The 18608-nt window shown below is 40.2% G+C and overlaps 1 protein-coding gene across 1 annotated transcript in view; it reads right to left on the reverse strand.

Annotated features, from left to right (window-relative positions):
• Positions 1-17144: 17144 nt before the first annotated feature.
• Positions 17145-18608, reverse strand: part of LOC105552092 (semenogelin-2-like) — a 3465-nt gene continuing 2001 nt past the window's right edge. The window contains exons 3-4 of the mRNA XM_011997608.1: positions 18104-18549; positions 17145-17240 (exon numbers count right to left, since the gene is read on the reverse strand). Of these exons, the coding sequence (XP_011852998.1) occupies positions 18148-18549 (402 nt within the window). The 3' untranslated portion in view covers positions 17145-17240; positions 18104-18147. The remainder of the gene's footprint in view (positions 17241-18103; positions 18550-18608) is intronic.

The raw sequence follows: 18608 nt of genomic DNA on the forward strand, positions 1-18608 counted from the left end.
TATTAAAAATAGCTGAAAACTTCCCAAGTATTGGCAGCAAGATGGACATACAGGTCCAGAAAGCTCAAAACACCCCATTTAGGTTCAACCCAAACAGGTCCTTTCTGAGGCACACTATTGTCAAATTGTCAAAAGTCAAAGGCAAAGAAAAAATTCTTAAAACAACAAGAGAAAAGCATTATGTCACATATAATGAAATACCCATCAGACTAACAGGGGATTTCTTAGCAGAAGCCTTATAGTCCAGAAGAGAATGGAACAATATATTCAAATTACTAAAAGAAAAAAGAAACTAGTGGAAAAGAATACTTAGCAAAATTATCTTTCAGAAATGAAACAGAAACAAAATCCTTCATAGATAAGCAATAACTAAGGGGATTCATCACCACTAGACTGGTCTTACAAAATATTTTCAAGAGAGTCATGTCTAGAAGTGAAAAGACAACTGCCACCATCATTAAAGTTTAAGAAACTCTAAAACTCACTGGCAGAACTGATACACAAAGGAGGAAGAGAAAAGAATCAAGAATACAATAAGAGAGGAAGTAAGGAGCAAAAGATATATAAAACAATCAGAAAACAATCAATAAAATAACAGAATTAAGCTCTCACCTTTCAACAATAGCCCTGAATATAAATGGATTAAATTCACCATTTAAAATATGTAGACTAGCTGAATGGGCAAAAAGCCTAAACTCAACTGTGTCCTGCTCACAAGAAACTCACATCACCTGTAAGGACACATATGGGGTTGAAGTGAAGGTACGGAAAAGATATTCCATGCAAACAGAAACCAAAAGCAAGCAGAAATAGCTATACTAATATCAGACAAAACAGACTTCAAGTCAAAATCTGGAAGCAGGGACAGATAAGAACATTAGATAATAATAAAGGGACTAATTCAGCAAGAGAACATAACAATTATACATATATATGCACCCAACACTGGAGCATCCAGATATATAAGGTGAATACTATTAGATCTGAAGGGAGAATAGACCCTAACACAATAATACGTGAGGACTTTAACACCGTACTCTCAGTATTGGAAAGATAATCAAGATAGAAAATTAACACAGAAGCATCAAGTTTAAACTGCACTACAGATCAAATGAACTTAACAGACATTTGCAAAACATTTCACCCAGCAACTATGGAATACACTTTTGTTGTATTTGCACGTGAAACATTCTCCAGGATTGACCAAACCAAATGCTAAATTACAGAAGTCTCAAAAATTAAAAAAAATCAAGATCATATCAGGTATCTTATATGACCATAAGAAAATAAAACTAGACATCAAAAACAACAGGAACATTCAAAACTATACAAAATATATGGAAATTAAACAACATGCTCCTGAATGACCAGTGGATGAAAAAATAAATTAACAATAAAATTAAAAATTCCTCGAAAAAATCAAAAGTAGAAATACAACAAAACAAAACTTATGGAGCATGGCAAAAATACTATTAAGAGGCAAGTTTATAGCAATAAGCCCCTATATAAAAAAACTGGAAAGATAACAAACAACCTAAAAAAGCATCTCAAAAAACTAGAAAAGCAAGAACAAGTCAAACCCAAATTAGTAGAAGTGTTACATGATCTTTGGGGTGTTCATTTTCTTCCCAGAAACCTCTGTGGTTGGTGACACCTTTGCCCGAGTTTTTGTTCTGCATCCAGAAGGAATAAGGTATGCAGACAAGTGAAGGGTGAAGATGATGAAGAAGAGCTTTATTTAGTGTTAGAACAGCTCAGAGGAGACCCGTAGTGGGTAGTTACTCTCTGTAGGCAGATCATCCCTTGAGTGTTCAGCTCTCAGCAGAGAGGAGGCCATGGAGAGGGTGGCTCCTCTCTGCAGACAGCATGTTCGGATGTCTCTGCAGGTCTTTGAAGCTCTCGCAGAGAGGGTAGCTCCTCTCTGATGTGAAAGATAGACAGATGATGAAGAAAAAGGACATGTTTTTTCCTTCCCTAATAGATGTTACTAACAAATGAACATTGTAGTTAGATTCTATTAGAAACCACATAGAGTAAGATACCCATTTGATTTAAAAGACAACATTTATCATATACATAAATTTTTATCTCTTGAAAGTATGCATACAGAGCGGGTGGTTCCAAGATACATAAAACAATTAGAAAACAATCAATAAAATAACAGAGTTAAGCCATAGGAACAGCTCCAGGCTACAGCTCCCAGTGTGAACAACACAGAAGATGGGTGATTTCTGCATTTCCAACTGAGGTACTGGGGTCATCTCACTGGGGCAAGTCGGACACTGGGTGCAGGACAGTGGTTGCAGCCCACCAAGCAAGAGCTGAAGCAGGGTGACGTGCTCACCTGGGGCGTGCACGGGGTAAGGGAATTCCCTTTCCTAGAGAAGGGAAACCATGACATACAGCACCTGGAAAATAGGGTCACTCCCACCCTAATACTGCGCTTTTCCAAGGGTCTTAGCAAACAGCACACCAGGAGATTATATCCCACGCCTGGCTTGGAGGGTCCCACGCCCACGGGGCCTTCCTCATTGCCAGCACAGCAGTTTGAGATCTAACTGCAAGGCAGCAGTGAGGCTGGGGGAGAGGTGCCCACCATTGCTGAAGCTTGAGGAGGTAAACAAAGCAGCTGGGAAGCTCGAACTGGGTAGAGCCCACCGCAGCTCAAGGAGGCCTGCCTGCCTTTGTAGATTCCACCTCTGGGGACAGGGCATAGCCAAACAAAAGGCAGCAGAAACCTCTGCAGATTTAAATGTCTGTGTCTGACAGCTTTGAAGAGAGTAGTGGCTCTCCCAGCATGGAGTTTGAGATCTGAGAATGGACAGACTGCCTCCACAAGTGGATCCCTGACCCCTGAGTAGCCTAACTGGGAAGCATCCCCCAGTAGGGGCACAGCCAGGTACCCCTCTGAGATGAAGTTTCCAGAGGAATGATCAGGCAGCAACATTTGCTGTTCAGCAATACTCACTCTTCTGCAGCCTCCGCTGCTGATACCCAGGCAAACAGGGCCTGGAGTGGACCTCCAGCAAACTCCAACAGACCTGCAACTGAGGGTCCTGACTGTTAGAAGAAAAACTAACAAACAGAAAGGACATCCACACCAAAACCCCATCTGTACATCACCATCATTAAAGACCAAATGTAGATAAAACCACAAAGATGGGGAAAAAACAGAACAGAAAAGCTGAAAATTCTAAAAATCAGAGCTCCTCTTCCCCTCCAAAGGAATGCAGTTCCTTGCCAGCAATGGAACAAAGCTGGATGGAGAATGACTTTGACGAGTTGAGAGAAGAAGGCTTCAGACGATCAAACTTCTCCGAGCTAAAGGAGGAAGTTTGAACCCATCGCAAAGAAGCTAAAAACCTTGAAAAAAGATTAGATGAATGGCTAACTAGAATAACCAATGTACAGAAGTCCTTAAATGACCTGATAGAGCTGAAAACCATGGCACAAGAACTATGTGACAAATGCACAAACTTCAGTAACCGACTCGATCAACTGGAAGAAAGGGTATCAGTGATTGAAGATCAAATGAATGAAATGAAGCGAGAAGAGAAGTTTAGAGAAAAAATAGTAAAAAGAAATGAACAAAGCCTCCAAGAAATATGGGACTATGTGAAAAGACCAAATCTACCTCTGATTGGTGTACCTGAAAGTGATGGAGAGAATGGAACGAAGTTGGAAAACACTCTGCAGGATATTATCCAGGAGAACTTCTCCAACCTAGCAAGGCAGGCCAACATTCAAATTCAGGAAATACAGAGCACACCACAAAGATACTTCTCGAGAAGAGCAACTCCAAGACACATAATTGTCAGATTCACCAAAGTTGAAATGGAGGAAAAAATGTTAAGGGCAGCCAGAGAGAAATGTCAGGTTACCCGCAAAGGGAAGCCCATGAGACTAACAGTGAATCTCTCGGCAGAAACTCTACAAGCCAGAAAAGAGTGGGGGCCAATATTCAACATTCTTAAAGAAAAGAATTTTCCACCCAGAATTTCATATCCAGCCAAACTAAGTTGCATAAGTGAAGGAGAAATAAAATCCTTTATAGACAAGCAAATGTTGAGATTTTGTCACCACCAAGGGCCTGCCTTACAAGAGCTCCTGAAGGAAGCACTAAACATGGAAAGGAACAACCGGTACCAGCCACTGCAAAAACATACCAAAATGTAAAGACCATCAATGCTAAGAAGAAACTGCATCAACTAACAAGCAAAATAACCAACTAACATCATAATGACAGGAACAAATTCATACATAACAATATTAACCTTAAATGTAAATGGACCAAATATTCCAATTAAAAGACACAGACTGGCAAATTGGATAAAGAGTCAAGACCCATCAGTGTGCTGTATTCAGGAGACCCATCTGACACGTGGAGACACACATAGGCTCAAAATAAAGGGATGGAGGAAGATCTACCAAGTAAATGGAAGTCAAAAAAAAGGCAGCGGTTGCAATCGTAGTCTCTGATAAAACAGACTTTAAACCAACAAAGATCAAAAGAGACAAAGAAGGACATTACATAATGGTAAAAGGGATCAATTCAACAAAAAGAGCTAACTATCCTAAATATATATGCACCCAATACAGGAGCACCCAGATATATAAAACAAGTCCTTAGAGACTTACAAAAAGACGTAGACTCCCACACAATAATAATGGGAGACTTTAACACCCCACTGTCAACATTAGACAGATCAAAGAGACAGAAAGTTAACAAGGATATCCAGGAATTGAATTCAGCTCTGCACCAAGTGGATCTAATAGACATCTACAGGACTCTCCACCCAAATCAACAGAACATACATTCTTCTCAGCACCACATTGCATTTATTCCAAAATTGACCACATAGTTGGAAGTAAAGCACTCCTCAGCAAATGTAAAAGAACAGAAATAATAACAAACTCTCTCTCAGACCACAGTGCAATCAAACTAGAACTCAGGATTAAGAAATTCTCTCAAAACCACTCAACTACATGGAAACTGAACAACCTGCTCCTGAATGACTACTGGGTACCTAACAAAATGAAGGCAGAAATAAATACGTTCTTTGAAACCAATGAGAGCAAAGATACAACATACCAGAATCTCTGGGACACATTTAAAGCAGTGTGTAGCTGTCTCTTATACACATCTAGATGTGTATAAGAGACAGCTACAAACCACTGCTCAATGAAATAAAAGAGGACACAAACAAATGGAAGAACATTCCATGCTCATGGATAGGAAGAATCAACATCGTGAAAATGGCCATACTGCCCAAAGTAATTTATAGATTGAATGCCTCCCCATCAAGCTACCAATGACTTTCTTTCAGAATTGGAAAAAACTACTTTAAAGTTCATATGGAACCAAAAAAGAGCCCTCATTGTCAAGACAACCCTAAGCCAAAATAACAAAGCTGGAGGCATCATGCTATCTGACTTCAAACCATACTACAAGGCTACAGTAACCAAAACAGCATGGTACTGGTACCAAAACAAAGATATAGACCAATGGAACAGAACAGAGCCCTCAGAAATAATACCACACATCTACAACCACCTGATCTTTGACAAAGCTGACAAAAACAAGAAATGGGGAAAGGATTCCCTATTTAATAAATGGTGCTGGGAAAACTGGCTAGCCATATGTAAAAAGCTGAAATTGGATCCCTTCCTTACAACTTACACAAAAATTAATTCAAGATGGATTAGAGACTTAAATGTTAGACCTAAAACCATAAAAAACCCTAGAAGAAAACTCAGGTAATACCATTGAGGACATAGGTATGGGCAAGGACTTCATGTTTAAAACACCAAAAGCAATGGCAACAAAAGCCAAAATTGACAAATGGGATCTAATTAAACTAAAGAGCTTCTGCACAGAAAAAGAAACTACTAACAGAGTGAACAGGCAACCTACAGAATGGGAGAAAATTTTTGCAATCTACTCATCTGACAAAGGGCTAATATCCGGAACCTATAAAGAACTCAAACAAATTTACAAGAAAAAAGCAAACAACCCTATCAAAAAGGGGGCAAAGGATATGAACAGACACTTCTCAAAAGAAGACATTTATGCAGCCAGCAGACACATGAAAAAATTCTCATGATCACTTGCCATCAGAGAAATGCAAATGAAAACCATAATAAGATATCATCTCACACCAGTTAGAATGGCGATCATTAAAAAAGCAGGAAACAACAGGTGCTGGAGAGGATATGGAGAAATAGGAACACTTTTACACTGTTGGTGGACTGTGAACCAGTTCAACCATTGTGGAAGACAGTGTGGCAATTCCTCAAGGATCTAGAACTAGAAATACTATTTGACCCAGCCATCCCATTACTGGGGATATACCCAAAGGATTATAAATCATGCTGCTATAAAGACACATGCACATGTATGTTTATTGTGGCACTATTCACAATAGCAAAGACTTGGAACCAACCCAAATGTCCATCAATGACAGACTGGGTTGGATTAAGAAAATATAGCACATATACACCATGGAATACTATGCAGCCATAAAAAAAGGATGAGTTCATGTTCTTTGCAGGGACGTGGATGAAACTGGAAACCATCATTCTGAGCAAACTATCACAAGGACAGATAACCAAATACTGCATGTTTTCACTCATAGGTGGGAATTGAACAATGAGAACACTTGGACACAGGAAGGGGAACATCACATGCCAGGGCCTGTTGTAGGGTTGGGGGAGTGGGGAGGGATAGCATTAGGAGATATACCTAATGTAAATGACAAGTTAATGGGTGCAGCACACCAATATGTCACATGTATACATATGTAACAAACCTGCACATTGTGCACCTGTACCCTAGAACTTAAAGTATAGTAATAATAATAAAAATTAGCTACAGAAGTTCCACAGTATGATTAAACTTTCTACTTTAGGACTGTCTCTTTTTGCCATGGAGTCTTACTCTATTGCCAAGGCTAGAGTGCAGTGATGCCATCTTGGTTCACTGCAACCTCCACCTCCTGGGTTCAAGCCATTTACTGCCTCAGCCTCCTGAGTAGCTGAGACTACAGGTACATGCCACCAAGTCTGGCTAATTTTTGTATTTTTAGTAGAGATGGAGATTCACCATGTTGGCCAGGCTGATCTCAAACTCCTGACCTCAGGAGATCTGCTCGCCTCGACCTCCCAACGTGCTGGGATTATACGCGTAAGCCACCGTGCCTGGCCTGAATGTCCTCTTAAGGGTAGATTATAGTAGGACTAGACTGATAACCTAGCCAGTTAGGTTCTTATAGTGTTCAATTAGTAAAGCTTTTTTTTTTTTTTTTTTTTTTGAGATGGAGTCTTGCTCTGTTGCCCAGGCTGGAGTGCTGTGGCTGGATCTCAGGTCACTGCAAGCTCTGCCTCCTGGGTTCACGCCATTCTCTTGCCTCAGCCTCCCGAGTAGCTGGGACTACAGGCGCCTGCCACCTCGCCCGGCTAGTTTTTTTTTATTTTTTATTTTTTTAGTAGAGACAGGGTTTCACCGTGTTAGCCAGGATGGTCTCAATCTCCTGACCTCGTGATCTGCCCGTCTCGGCCTCCCAAAGTGCTGGGCAATTAGTAAAGCATTTTAACTGCTTAGACTTGGCACATAAACAGCAAAGAGAAGATTGAAGGGTATCAATCTACATCTGAATTTTTAAATCACTTTTTTCAATTCCATTTTGTACTATTTTCAGGAGATCTCTGCTAGATATTTTCTGCCTATGTTATACATATTAAAGCAAATTAATAGTTTTATTCCACATCCTTCCATTATATCCAGCTTCCCCATAACAATGACTGCTGTCATCTAAGTTACTTCACAAAAATCTAGACTATTCCTGACTGGCAGGTTTATGTTTTGCTAGGGTTTTTGTTTTTGCTTCTGTTTTTATCAAATCCTGATTTATTTTAAAACTTTAAATTTGTCATAAAATCATAAAAATCTTCAGAGTTTTTGTTTGTTCATTTATCATTTAGTTTTTAAATCTATCCAGCCATTGCTTGGTCAGATCTCATCAGTACTATGCAGTACTCATTAGTACTCAGTACTGCACCTGCACCCTCTCTCAGGTATTAATTTCTCTCTTAGGAATTAATGCTGAAATCCAAAAGTTGAGTAACTTTTTCTATTTAGAGCTACACAGTAAATTGTGCCAGCTTCGTGGGTCATGTGGCCCCCTGTGACAATTATTTAACTTTGCCAGCATAGAATGAAAACGTACATAGACAATGTGTAAACAAATGAACGTGTCTGTGTTCCAATAAAATTTTATTTACGGAAAAAAAAAAAGAAACTATGCAATGATCATAAAAATATTAGATGTCAATTTGAAACATGCTTGGGAAAAAGTAGTTTTTCAAAATTGTTAAGATACTTGTTAGAGATAAATAAAATTTTGGAAAATCACTTTCCCAGACCCTTGAAACCTTTGTGGGAGTTAAGGAAGCACAGAGTTACAAATCTGGAAAATTCATGGCTAATTACACTTCATTATTAGGTAGACTTAGGGCCCAACCTCCAACCAAAGACTCAAGGGAGGTAGGCTGAACCATAAGGATTTTGTTCTCCAAATTGAGGGTGTTGGGGTCCGCGTGTTTCCTAAACAAAGGAATGAACACACAAGACAACACAGGACAAGACATACATGGCGGCCGCCCCGAACGGCACACACTGCTTTATTTTTATCCAGCCGTTTGTGGAATGTTGCCAAGTCACGGGACATGTGTTGCTTCTCTGACCTTTCCTTGACTCGCAAGATCAGTAAAACATTGACCAGTTCCCAGAGCCCGCTGCTTACAGCTGGCTCCTTTATCCTTCTTGTTTGCAGAGAAGGAATGTCCTGCTTTGTTTGCAAGAGCAGGGCTTATCGGGAACTTCTCGTTTGCCATCACACAGTCCTCTACAGAGGGTGGCTCAATTTTTAGGAATGAAAGTACCTAGAACTAAAGTACATCTTGCTCAATTTCCAACCTTAAGTTCCAAATCCAATTGCAGATCGTATTACTCCAACACGTGGAAAGGCCACCAGCAGTAGTACCAGAAAAACTGAAGCAAAAATGGCTTGCTCTTCCATTACAGAATTAATTGGCATGCCATTCATAGGATGCAAACACAGAGAATTTAACTCCAAAATGCGCCTGGAATCTGACCAACAGAGAATCTGAGTGTCAGGAGATATTGAAAGAGACAAACATATCAGAAAAACACAAGTGCAGGAATTGATGAAACTAAATGTGAAACAGTAACTCCGTCCTTTTTACAGTTCCTGAGGGATTATGCAGCACAGCTGAGTAGAGAGAGAGAGAGCAAGAGATCAATCCAGCAGACTTACAGATGTTCATGGAGTTTTCAATATACAACGCTTTATTTCTTTGTCTTGTTATCATAGTAAGAAACATTTAACTCTTGCTAAAAGGAAGTCCTGGGCCTGAGCGATCATGGACAACATGGAGACCAGTTATCCCAGTCTGAGCCTGTAGCACCTGTGTCTCCTCAGTCCTGGTAAAGAAGGGCTTTCCACCTTGGGAGAGAACAGGAAACCAGAGATATAGGAAGATGCAAAATGTACAGGGCACATGGTTTTGTGTTCCAGGGGCACTGAGGCGTGATTTCTGTTAGGTATTCTCCTCACAAGAACACTGGCAGGTGCTGCCAAAGACTCAGAGACTGGGGATCAGGGACGCTAGGCAAGCCATCCTAAGGAATTGTGAAATTATAAACTTACCTCACAATGTAAATGTAAAGAGGAAACTGTTTCATGGTTGTAAACTGTAAGTAAAAGGATTTGAAAATAAATAACAAAATCCAGTAACTATTGAATACCTTAGAGATCATCTTGTTGAAATGTCGACATTATAGAGATTTATAGAGAGGAGAACCGTGATGCCCATTATGTGAAGTGGAAGGTGCATATCTGAGCAAAGAGGTCTGTTGAGCCTCCCCCTTCACGTTAGAGAGGCAAATCCGTGGACTGACCCAACTTAAAAGCCCTGCTCACAATAGTTGCTAAATGCATGGGCAGTTCTCAACTCCCTCTAAGACAAACGCTTCTGAGGGAAGGAGTTAGGGGCAGCAAGGAGAACGGCAGATCTGGGGCTCCTCACCTCAATCCAGAGTCCACCAGGGCTCCATACACTGATGCCGACAGTTGTAGTAGCAACACTTCTTGACTCCCTTGCAGCCCTTATCGCGCCGGCACATAGGTAAGAGGGTGAAAGGGCAGGTAAGATCAAACTCTGGGCAATATCCCGGTTTCTGTGCAGCTGGAAAAAACGCCATAGGTCAGGAGGCTGAGGCAGGAGAATCGCTTAAATCCAGGAGGTGGAGGATGCAGTGAGCCGAGATTGTGCCACTACACTCCAGCCTGGGTGACAGAACGAGACTCAAAAAAAAAAAAAAAAAGAAAAAAGAAAAAAGAAAAAAAAGCCATAGGATGAGTGGGCACCAATGTGTGATTTCCAGGCCAGGTCACCTCATGGACTCCTCAGAGGAAACGTTCCCCCCCAACTACATCCAGGGTCGCCAGGCCCTACCTGCACTCCTAAAGACTCCAGGCTGGGTCATGTGGAGGCAAAGGAGGATGATCACAGAGAGTAGAGTGAAACCACTCAGCTTCATAATGCAAGAAAACGGTGTGGGGGCACCTGCAGCCTGGACCTGTCTACGTCAGCTTTGGTGCGGCCCGATCAACAGAGGGCGTTTTGACTCCCGGGGCTGGAGGTCAGAGGTGCCTCTGCTTAACCCGGAAGCACCATCTGTTTCCTTTCACCTCCAGGAAGCCAGGAAGAGACAACGTAAAACAACTGGGGTGTAACTTCTGAGAGTCCTCATGGACTGCCTCTTTTCAGGGTGTTGCAGGACTGTCCTGGCTCTTCATCATTCTTACTTTATCCAGCAGATTTTGAGGCAATAGGACGCCATTGTCTGGATCCTCTTACGTATTCTCCTCGGAAGAACACTGGCTTGTGCTATCCAGGAATCAAGGACTGGAATCAGGGATTCTAGGCAAGCCATCCTAAGGAACTGTGAAATTACATAAACACTCACAATGTAAATATGAACAGGAAAGTGTTTCATTATTATAAGCTGGAGAAAATAGGAATCAAAAATAATAAAAAGCCGGTAACTGTTGAGGATCTTAATGAGTCTTGCTGAAATGTCCTCTTTACAGAGAGGAGAAGGGCGAAGTCCATTATGTGAAATGGAAGGTGCATAATCTAAGCAAGGAGTTCTGTTGAGCTTCTCCCTTCATTGTCCAGAGGCAGATCTATGGGCCGACCTAATTTAAAACCTCTGATCACAGTGATTTTCTACGGGAATAGGCAGTTCTCAACTCCTTCTAAGACAATGCTTCTGCAGGAAGGTTTCACGGGCAGCAGATCTGGGGCTCCTCATCTCAATCCGAAGTCCAGCAGGGCTCCCTATACTGATGCCGACGTTTGTAGTAGCAACACCATTTGACCTCCTTGCAGCTTTTATCCCGCCAGCACATAGGTAACAGGATGAAAGGGCAGTCAAGAGAAAACTCTGGGCAACTTCCAGGTTTCTGTGCAGCTGGAGAAAAATGCCACAGGGTGAGTCGGGGACGCCAAATGGCTTCCAGGCATGAGAGCCAGGTCGTCGCACGGACTCCTCAGAGGAAAGGTTCCCCAACTCCAGCCACACTACGGGTCGCCACGCCCTACCCGCCACTTTTCAGGACTCCAGGCTGGGCCATGTGGAGGAGGCAGAGGGGGACGGTCACAGCGAATAGAGAGAGGCTGCTTAGCTTCATAATGCAAGAAAAGGGCTTGGGCGCACCTGGAGGCTGGACCTATGTCAGCTCTGGCGGGCCCCACCAGCAGGTGGTGCTGTGGCTCCGGGGGCTGGAGATAGAGGCGCTTCAACGTGACCGGGAAGCACCAGCTGTTTTCTTTCACTTCCAGGAAGCAACCACGTGAAACAACTTCTGGGGTGTAATTTTTCAGAGCCCCCATGGATTTTCCTTTTTTCAGGGTGTTGCAGAACTGTCTTGGCTCTTCGTCATTCTTACTTTATACTGTGGAATTTTTAGGTAATAGGAGGGCATTGTTTTTCCCAGGGACTGCATCAGGACTGACCAATTTCCCTCTTCCCACTGTGTATCCAGAACATTTGAAACCGACTCCTCACAGCCATGTTCAGACAAGGGTGCATTTGAAGTGTTTACTTTTACTACATTAACATTGAAACACAGACAGAAAGTCAAAGCCAGATATTGATCTATTAGCAAGACAATTTCTAGATTTATGAAAATTCTAGTTCCTTTTGCACTATGGACTTTAAGTTTAATTCGTGAAAAAATTTTCTCATTTAATTCATGTCTTAATGTTTTCATGACTGTGTGAAAACTTCACTAGTTGATAAAGTCAAAAGACCAACTTATGGGCTTACAGGATTTAAGGTCATTGGTGTCCATTATCTGACTAGTAAGCAAACAAAACAGGGAATTTAGTGACTGCACACGATGTATAACACAGGCTTTACAAAATTAGTCCAGGAATGCTACTAAGCAAGTATTCAGCAATAAAAACCACACAAACAAATGCTGAAGATAGAGTCTTATTTCCAAAGCTGCCAAATTATATTATGTGGAAAGTCCAATTTTATTTAAAAATTATGAGATGTTTAAAGAAACATGAAATACCACCCATACACAAAAAAGAGGGGAAACAATAAATAGAAATGATCCTTTTGGAATCCCAGACAATGGCCTAGTGGTCAAAGACATCGGCTATTATACTCAAAGAACTAAACAAAATCGTGGGCAAAAAGATTAACAGAAAGTATAAAAATCAATCTCACATCATAAAAAGAATTCATGATGAATGATGAGGTTGTAAAGTAAAATTGCTGATATAGAAATTCATAAGAGGTTCTTACCAGCAGATAGGAATAGACAGAAGAGAGGAATAACTAATATAATTATAGGTCAATTGAGATTATGCGCTCTGAGGAACGACAAAGAAAAGAACAAACAAAAATAAATAGCGCTTCAGAGACCTGTGTAATACAGTCTAATGGAAAAACATGTGCATAATGGGAATCCCAGAAGAGAGGAGACAGAAAGAAAGAGGCAGATGGATATTTGAAGATATAATGGCTAAAAACATTTGATTTTGCTTTAAAACACAAATCTCCATGTATAAAAATCTCAGTGAACACTAAGAAAAACTCTTAGAGATCCACAGCTAGACAATTTATAATGGAAATATCAATGACAAAGACAAAGAAACATTCTTTTTTCTTTGAAACAGAGTCTCATCCTGTCGCTCAGGCTGGAGTGCAATGGCACGATCTTGGCTCATTGCAGCCTCTGCCTCCTGGGTTCAAGAGATTCTCCTGCTCCAGCTTCTCTAGTGGCTGGAATTACACGTGTGCACCACCATGCCCAGCTAATTTTTTGTATCTTTAGTTAGAGACGGGGTTTCACCATGTTGACCAGGCTGGTCTTGAACTCCTGACCTTGTGATCTGCCCACCTTGGCCTCCCAAAGTGCTGGGATTATAGGCATGAGCCACCGCGCTTGACCGAGAAATTCTTGAAAGCAGCAAGAGATAAATAATTCAAAATGACTATTAAATAAGCTTTACAGCTGATTTATCATTAGAACCATGCAAGCCAGAAGATACAGAACATATTAAAAGTGGTGAAAGAAATATCGGTCTACCAAGAATTCTATATCTTGGCAAATCTATCCTTCACAAGTTAGGGAAAAATTAAGATACTCCCAGGTACACGAATACTTCATGTTTTTCACCATTAGATTTCCCATACATGAAACACTGACATGATGGCATATGTAGAAAACTTTTAAGAATCCACATAACTCCAAAATATTATTAGAGCTAATAAACAAACTCATTAAGGTGCAGGACAAAATATCAACCTGTACCTCTCAATTGCGTCATGAAAAAAATCCATTTACAATAGCATCGAAAAGAATGAAACACATAGGAATTTATTTAAGAAAATAATGGCAAGACTTCTACATGAAAACAACAAATCATGATCAAAGAAATTAAAGAAGACATAAAAATAGACAGCCATTCCATGTTTGTGGATTGAAGACTTAATATTGTTAGGCAGACAATTTTCCATATTTTATCTGAAAACTAAATGGAATTCTTATAAAATTCCAGATGACTTTTTGTAGAAATTGACATGTTAATCCTAAAGTTCATGTGTAAATGCAAGGATCCAGAATAGCTGCCACAATCTTGAAAAAGAGTGTAAATTTAGAAGACTCATACTTTCCTATTTCAACACTTACTACAAAGCTACAACGTCAAGACAATGTGGTACTAGCATAAGCGTAGACACACATATCAAAGGAATAGAATTGAGAGTCCAAAAATCAACCGTTACATTGTCAATTCACTTATCTCCAACAAGGGGAGAAAAACCATTCAGCAGAAAAAGTCGTCTTTTCAGCAAATCATACTGGGAAAACTGGATAGCCACATGCAAAAGAATATAGTTAGAACCTTATAGCACACCAGATACAAAAATTCCACTTCCATAATTATACCCAAGAGAACTGAAAATGTATTCATGCAAATATTTGCACATGAGTGCCCATAGCAGCATTATTAATAATTAATAAAAACAAGAGCATCTGGGAAAAAGGAATCTGGAGCTGCACCTTGAGTGGAATGCAAATATTAATCAAGTTGGACCATAAACCTTAGTATAGATGCTAAACCTATGAAGCTTCTAGGGAAGGACATCACAGACAGAACATTTTTGCAGCCTTGGGGAAGGCAAAAGTTCTTAGATACCATAATATTCATATTAAAAGGAAAATGAATATGTTTGATTTCATCACATTTTAAAACTTTAGCTCTTCCGAATACATCATCATTAAGAAAAACAAAACAAAACAAAACAAGCCACACACTGGGAGAAAATTCTACTGCTAGTTATTTACCACAGATATTTAAAAATATATATTACTGTGCCTTGTACAAGAACTTATGTGATATCCTAATTCACAATGACCCAAACTGGGAACACCAAATGTTTATCAGCAGATAAACAGAAAACAAATGTGGAGAGTCAAACAATGGAATGCTATTCAGCAATAAAATGAATGAACTGTGATACAACAAAACAGAATGAATCCCAACACTGAATAACAGTGATACACAAAAGGTAATGTTATTACATAATTTCATTATATAAGAATTAAAAACAGTGAGTTATGAGTTTCTAGAAGTCAGTATAATATTTTCCCCTGAAGAACTGGGACTGAATTTGAAAGGAGCATAAGGCAAGATGAGTGTTCCATATGTTCATCTATGTGTTGTGCAATCACATGTATGTGTTTGTCAAATCTCATTCAAGTAAATACACAAGATCTGTGCTTTTCTTTATAGATATTTTACCTCTCTTTCAAAGAAGGCATAATAAAAAATTATTTTATTATTATTACTTCCAAATTTGTTGTCCTGGCACTTTTTTTTTGAGCACTGGAGTTGAAATCATCTCACTCAATATCTCTAAGCACCTCTGTGAGATGGTTATTATTATCCCCACATTAAGATGAATGAACTCTACATCAGAGACCCCACTTTCCCAGACTATGCAAGCGGTGGGATCCACAGTTCAAGCTAATTGTAACACAGCACACAGCATTTATGACTCTGGTTGTCTTGGTTATTTGCATGCTAATTTAGGTTTCCCTCCCTGCACAATCAGCAACATGTCAGGGAAACTGTTGAATGTATGTCTCTCCACATATAGAGAAGAGAGTCTGTTCAGTAGACTGTAGCAGGTAATTGTAGCTTCCCTGATGCTAAGGCCCCTAAGCCCAACACAGCTTCTCCTCTTTAACTGGTGGGCTGGTAAAATAAGGCAGGTGGCTGAACACAGGGCCTTTGTGTTTTTGGGAAGGATGCAGTGAAGAGAGACAGGATTCTCATAACACTATGACCAAGTCTCTTATCACACATCTACAAGCAATATGAGACCTCATAGAGAAGATTCTTCCTTCCTTCCTTCCTTCCTTTCTTTCTTTTTCTTTCTTTCTTTCTTTTCTTTCTCTTTCTTTCTTCTTCTTTCTTCCTTTCCTTTCTTTTCCTTCCTTCCTTTTTCCTTCATTCCTTTTTCCTTCTCTTTCTTTCTTTCTTTCTCTTTCTTGCTTCTTTCTTTCTTTCTCTCTCTCTTTCTTTCTTTTCTTTCTTTCTCTTTCTTTCCTTTCTTTCTCTCTCTTTGTCTTCTCTCTTTCTCTCTTCTCCCTCTGCCTCCATCTTTCTCTCTTTCTTTTTAAGGAAGCTCTACAATATTTAGTCAGCATGTACTATGAAGTTAACTGTGTCAAAGTTTTTCATGTGCAGATGTGGGACTTAAACTTGCAGGAAAGAAAAGATTTAATTAAAGATGTACTAGTTCTTAAAACAGAGCTAGAAAGGAATCCAGATCTCTTATTCCCAGGCTAGTGATTTTTCTTATTCCTCTATGCTGGCTTCTTCTCCTGGATGTTTGGCTTTCCCTGGAAGCATCTTTAGAATAGAGGGTGAAAGGGCATAAAAGGAGTAGAATTTATATTATTAACGCACCACCTGCCCCAAGACTCTGGCCTGGTCCTCTGATCTTTCCATCCACAGATGACATTTTTAAATCCACTCACTCTTGCTGAAGTGGTGGAGACTTGACATACCACTCTTTGGTGTAATTGTATCTAAATGTATGCTGTAGGAGTAGGACAATTCTTAAGCTAAGTGAAGGGATGTGCTGCTTGGACTTGGGGAATACTCATGGCACTAGTAGATTAGGGACTTTCCTAGGGCTTGTTGCAATACATTTTCTCTGTTCTTTCTGGGGGACTGTTAGATCCTGGGGTCCTATTAGTACAGAGGTCACGAGAGACTTTAGGATTGGCATCAGGAGGTAAATGTGTGCCTGGCAGAGTAATAGCATCTTGTTTTTAGTGTTGGATTTCTATCAATACATCTAGAAATGTGGCTTTGATTACTATTTTCCCTAGTACTTCAAAAATATCACATTCTTTTCTTCCAAAACCATTTTTATCAGAAATGCCCTCAGCCCCTTGAGCTACTAGGAATTCAGAGATCACTGGAGCGAAAAGCAGATAAAGCAGAAAATGATCCCTTTATTGGAAATTTGAAGGTGGTGTCATCCACGGGCCAAGGATCTGGGACCACATGGGAGTCTGCATCTCAGAAACATCAAAGACTTCACTGAGGTCAGGTGACACCTAGAGAGAGAAAAGACAACCAGATATGTGAGAATAGTGGAAAGTGGGGGTGAGGATGGGAGAGCTGGGACCCCTGTCCCCTTTAGCACCAACTGCACCAGCCCCCTGATCATTAGGACACCAGGTCACTAGTTATCAGCTGGGACCATTGCTTCTGCTGCTTACCCTCTCTTCAGGTAGTGTTACGTATTACAAAGGGGCATGGAAGAACCATTTCCCCAATCCAGGTTAAAATTTTCCTCTCCTGACATTGCAAGTGTCCAATTAGCACCTGAGATCTCTCACCATCTCCTGCACCTCCCTTTACACTTCCTTTTTCACAACCTGAACAGGAATCCTGCTTTCTACTCATATCTTTCCTATATTCGGAGAGAGCGGACTGCTAGTCTTTGGGCTTGTGGTCTCTGAAGGAGCATAGATGAACTCTAACAGGGATGCAAGAACATTCATGTACATGCAGAAAGAAAATGTTAACTGCTGTAGTATTTCATACTATATGAGAAATAATTTGAGGTTTACTAATCTAAAGTATAAGAATTGACAAGAGTATACCATAAACTCATAAATATGCATATATAGTCAGTGCATGTTCAAAAAAACCTTTAGCAGGTAGGCATGTATAAAAATATTGTTGAAGAATACTCAATTAAGAATAGGAATTCTAGGACCCAGTGATAGTCCAAGCATCCTTCCCTGCCACTACCACGTCCTCTACTCACCAGGAAATGGTGTTCATCTTCCCACCACTTGTAATACAGCACTTCTATTGATGTGAATAATGGTTATCAGTCCTACCATGTTCCTGGAGAGTCCCCAACTTTGGGACAGGCACCTCTCCTACTTGGTAAGAAAAGAAAACTTACCTTGTTATTGGTCCAGCTTTTCAAGTGGTTTCTAAGCAATAGGGCTATGTAGATATTGGATTTCTGTCTTCATTATATTGTTGTGTCAAAAGATCATCATAGGCAACTTCGTGCTCTGTATTTACAGTATTATGTGCCCCACTGAATTCCTGTTGGTATCTGCCTTCTTGTTCATGACTGAGTAGGTCTTGTTCTCTATCTGCAGATTTACCAGAATTTCCTTTTGCATTTTGGCCAGACCATTGATCTTGATTAGGATTTGGTGTCTGGATTTGAGACTTGCCTTCTACAAGCTTTTCAGTTTGGAAAGAAAGACTGCTTTGGGATACGTCTTTCTGAATGCTCTTTCCTCCATAGTTGAGTTGCCTTTCTTCTGTACTTGAAGATTGGTATGATATTTTATTTTCCTTATGGCCATGCTCTTGATCTTGACTAGGAATTGTTACCTGGTTTTGAGACTTGCCATGTATTTTCTCTTCAGTTTGGATAGAAATACTGCCTTTGG

Source organism: Mandrillus leucophaeus, unplaced genomic scaffold (genome assembly GCF_000951045.1).
Source record: "Mandrillus leucophaeus isolate KB7577 unplaced genomic scaffold, Mleu.le_1.0 Scaffold544, whole genome shotgun sequence".
Classification (NCBI taxonomy): Eukaryota; Metazoa; Chordata; class Mammalia; order Primates; family Cercopithecidae; genus Mandrillus; species Mandrillus leucophaeus.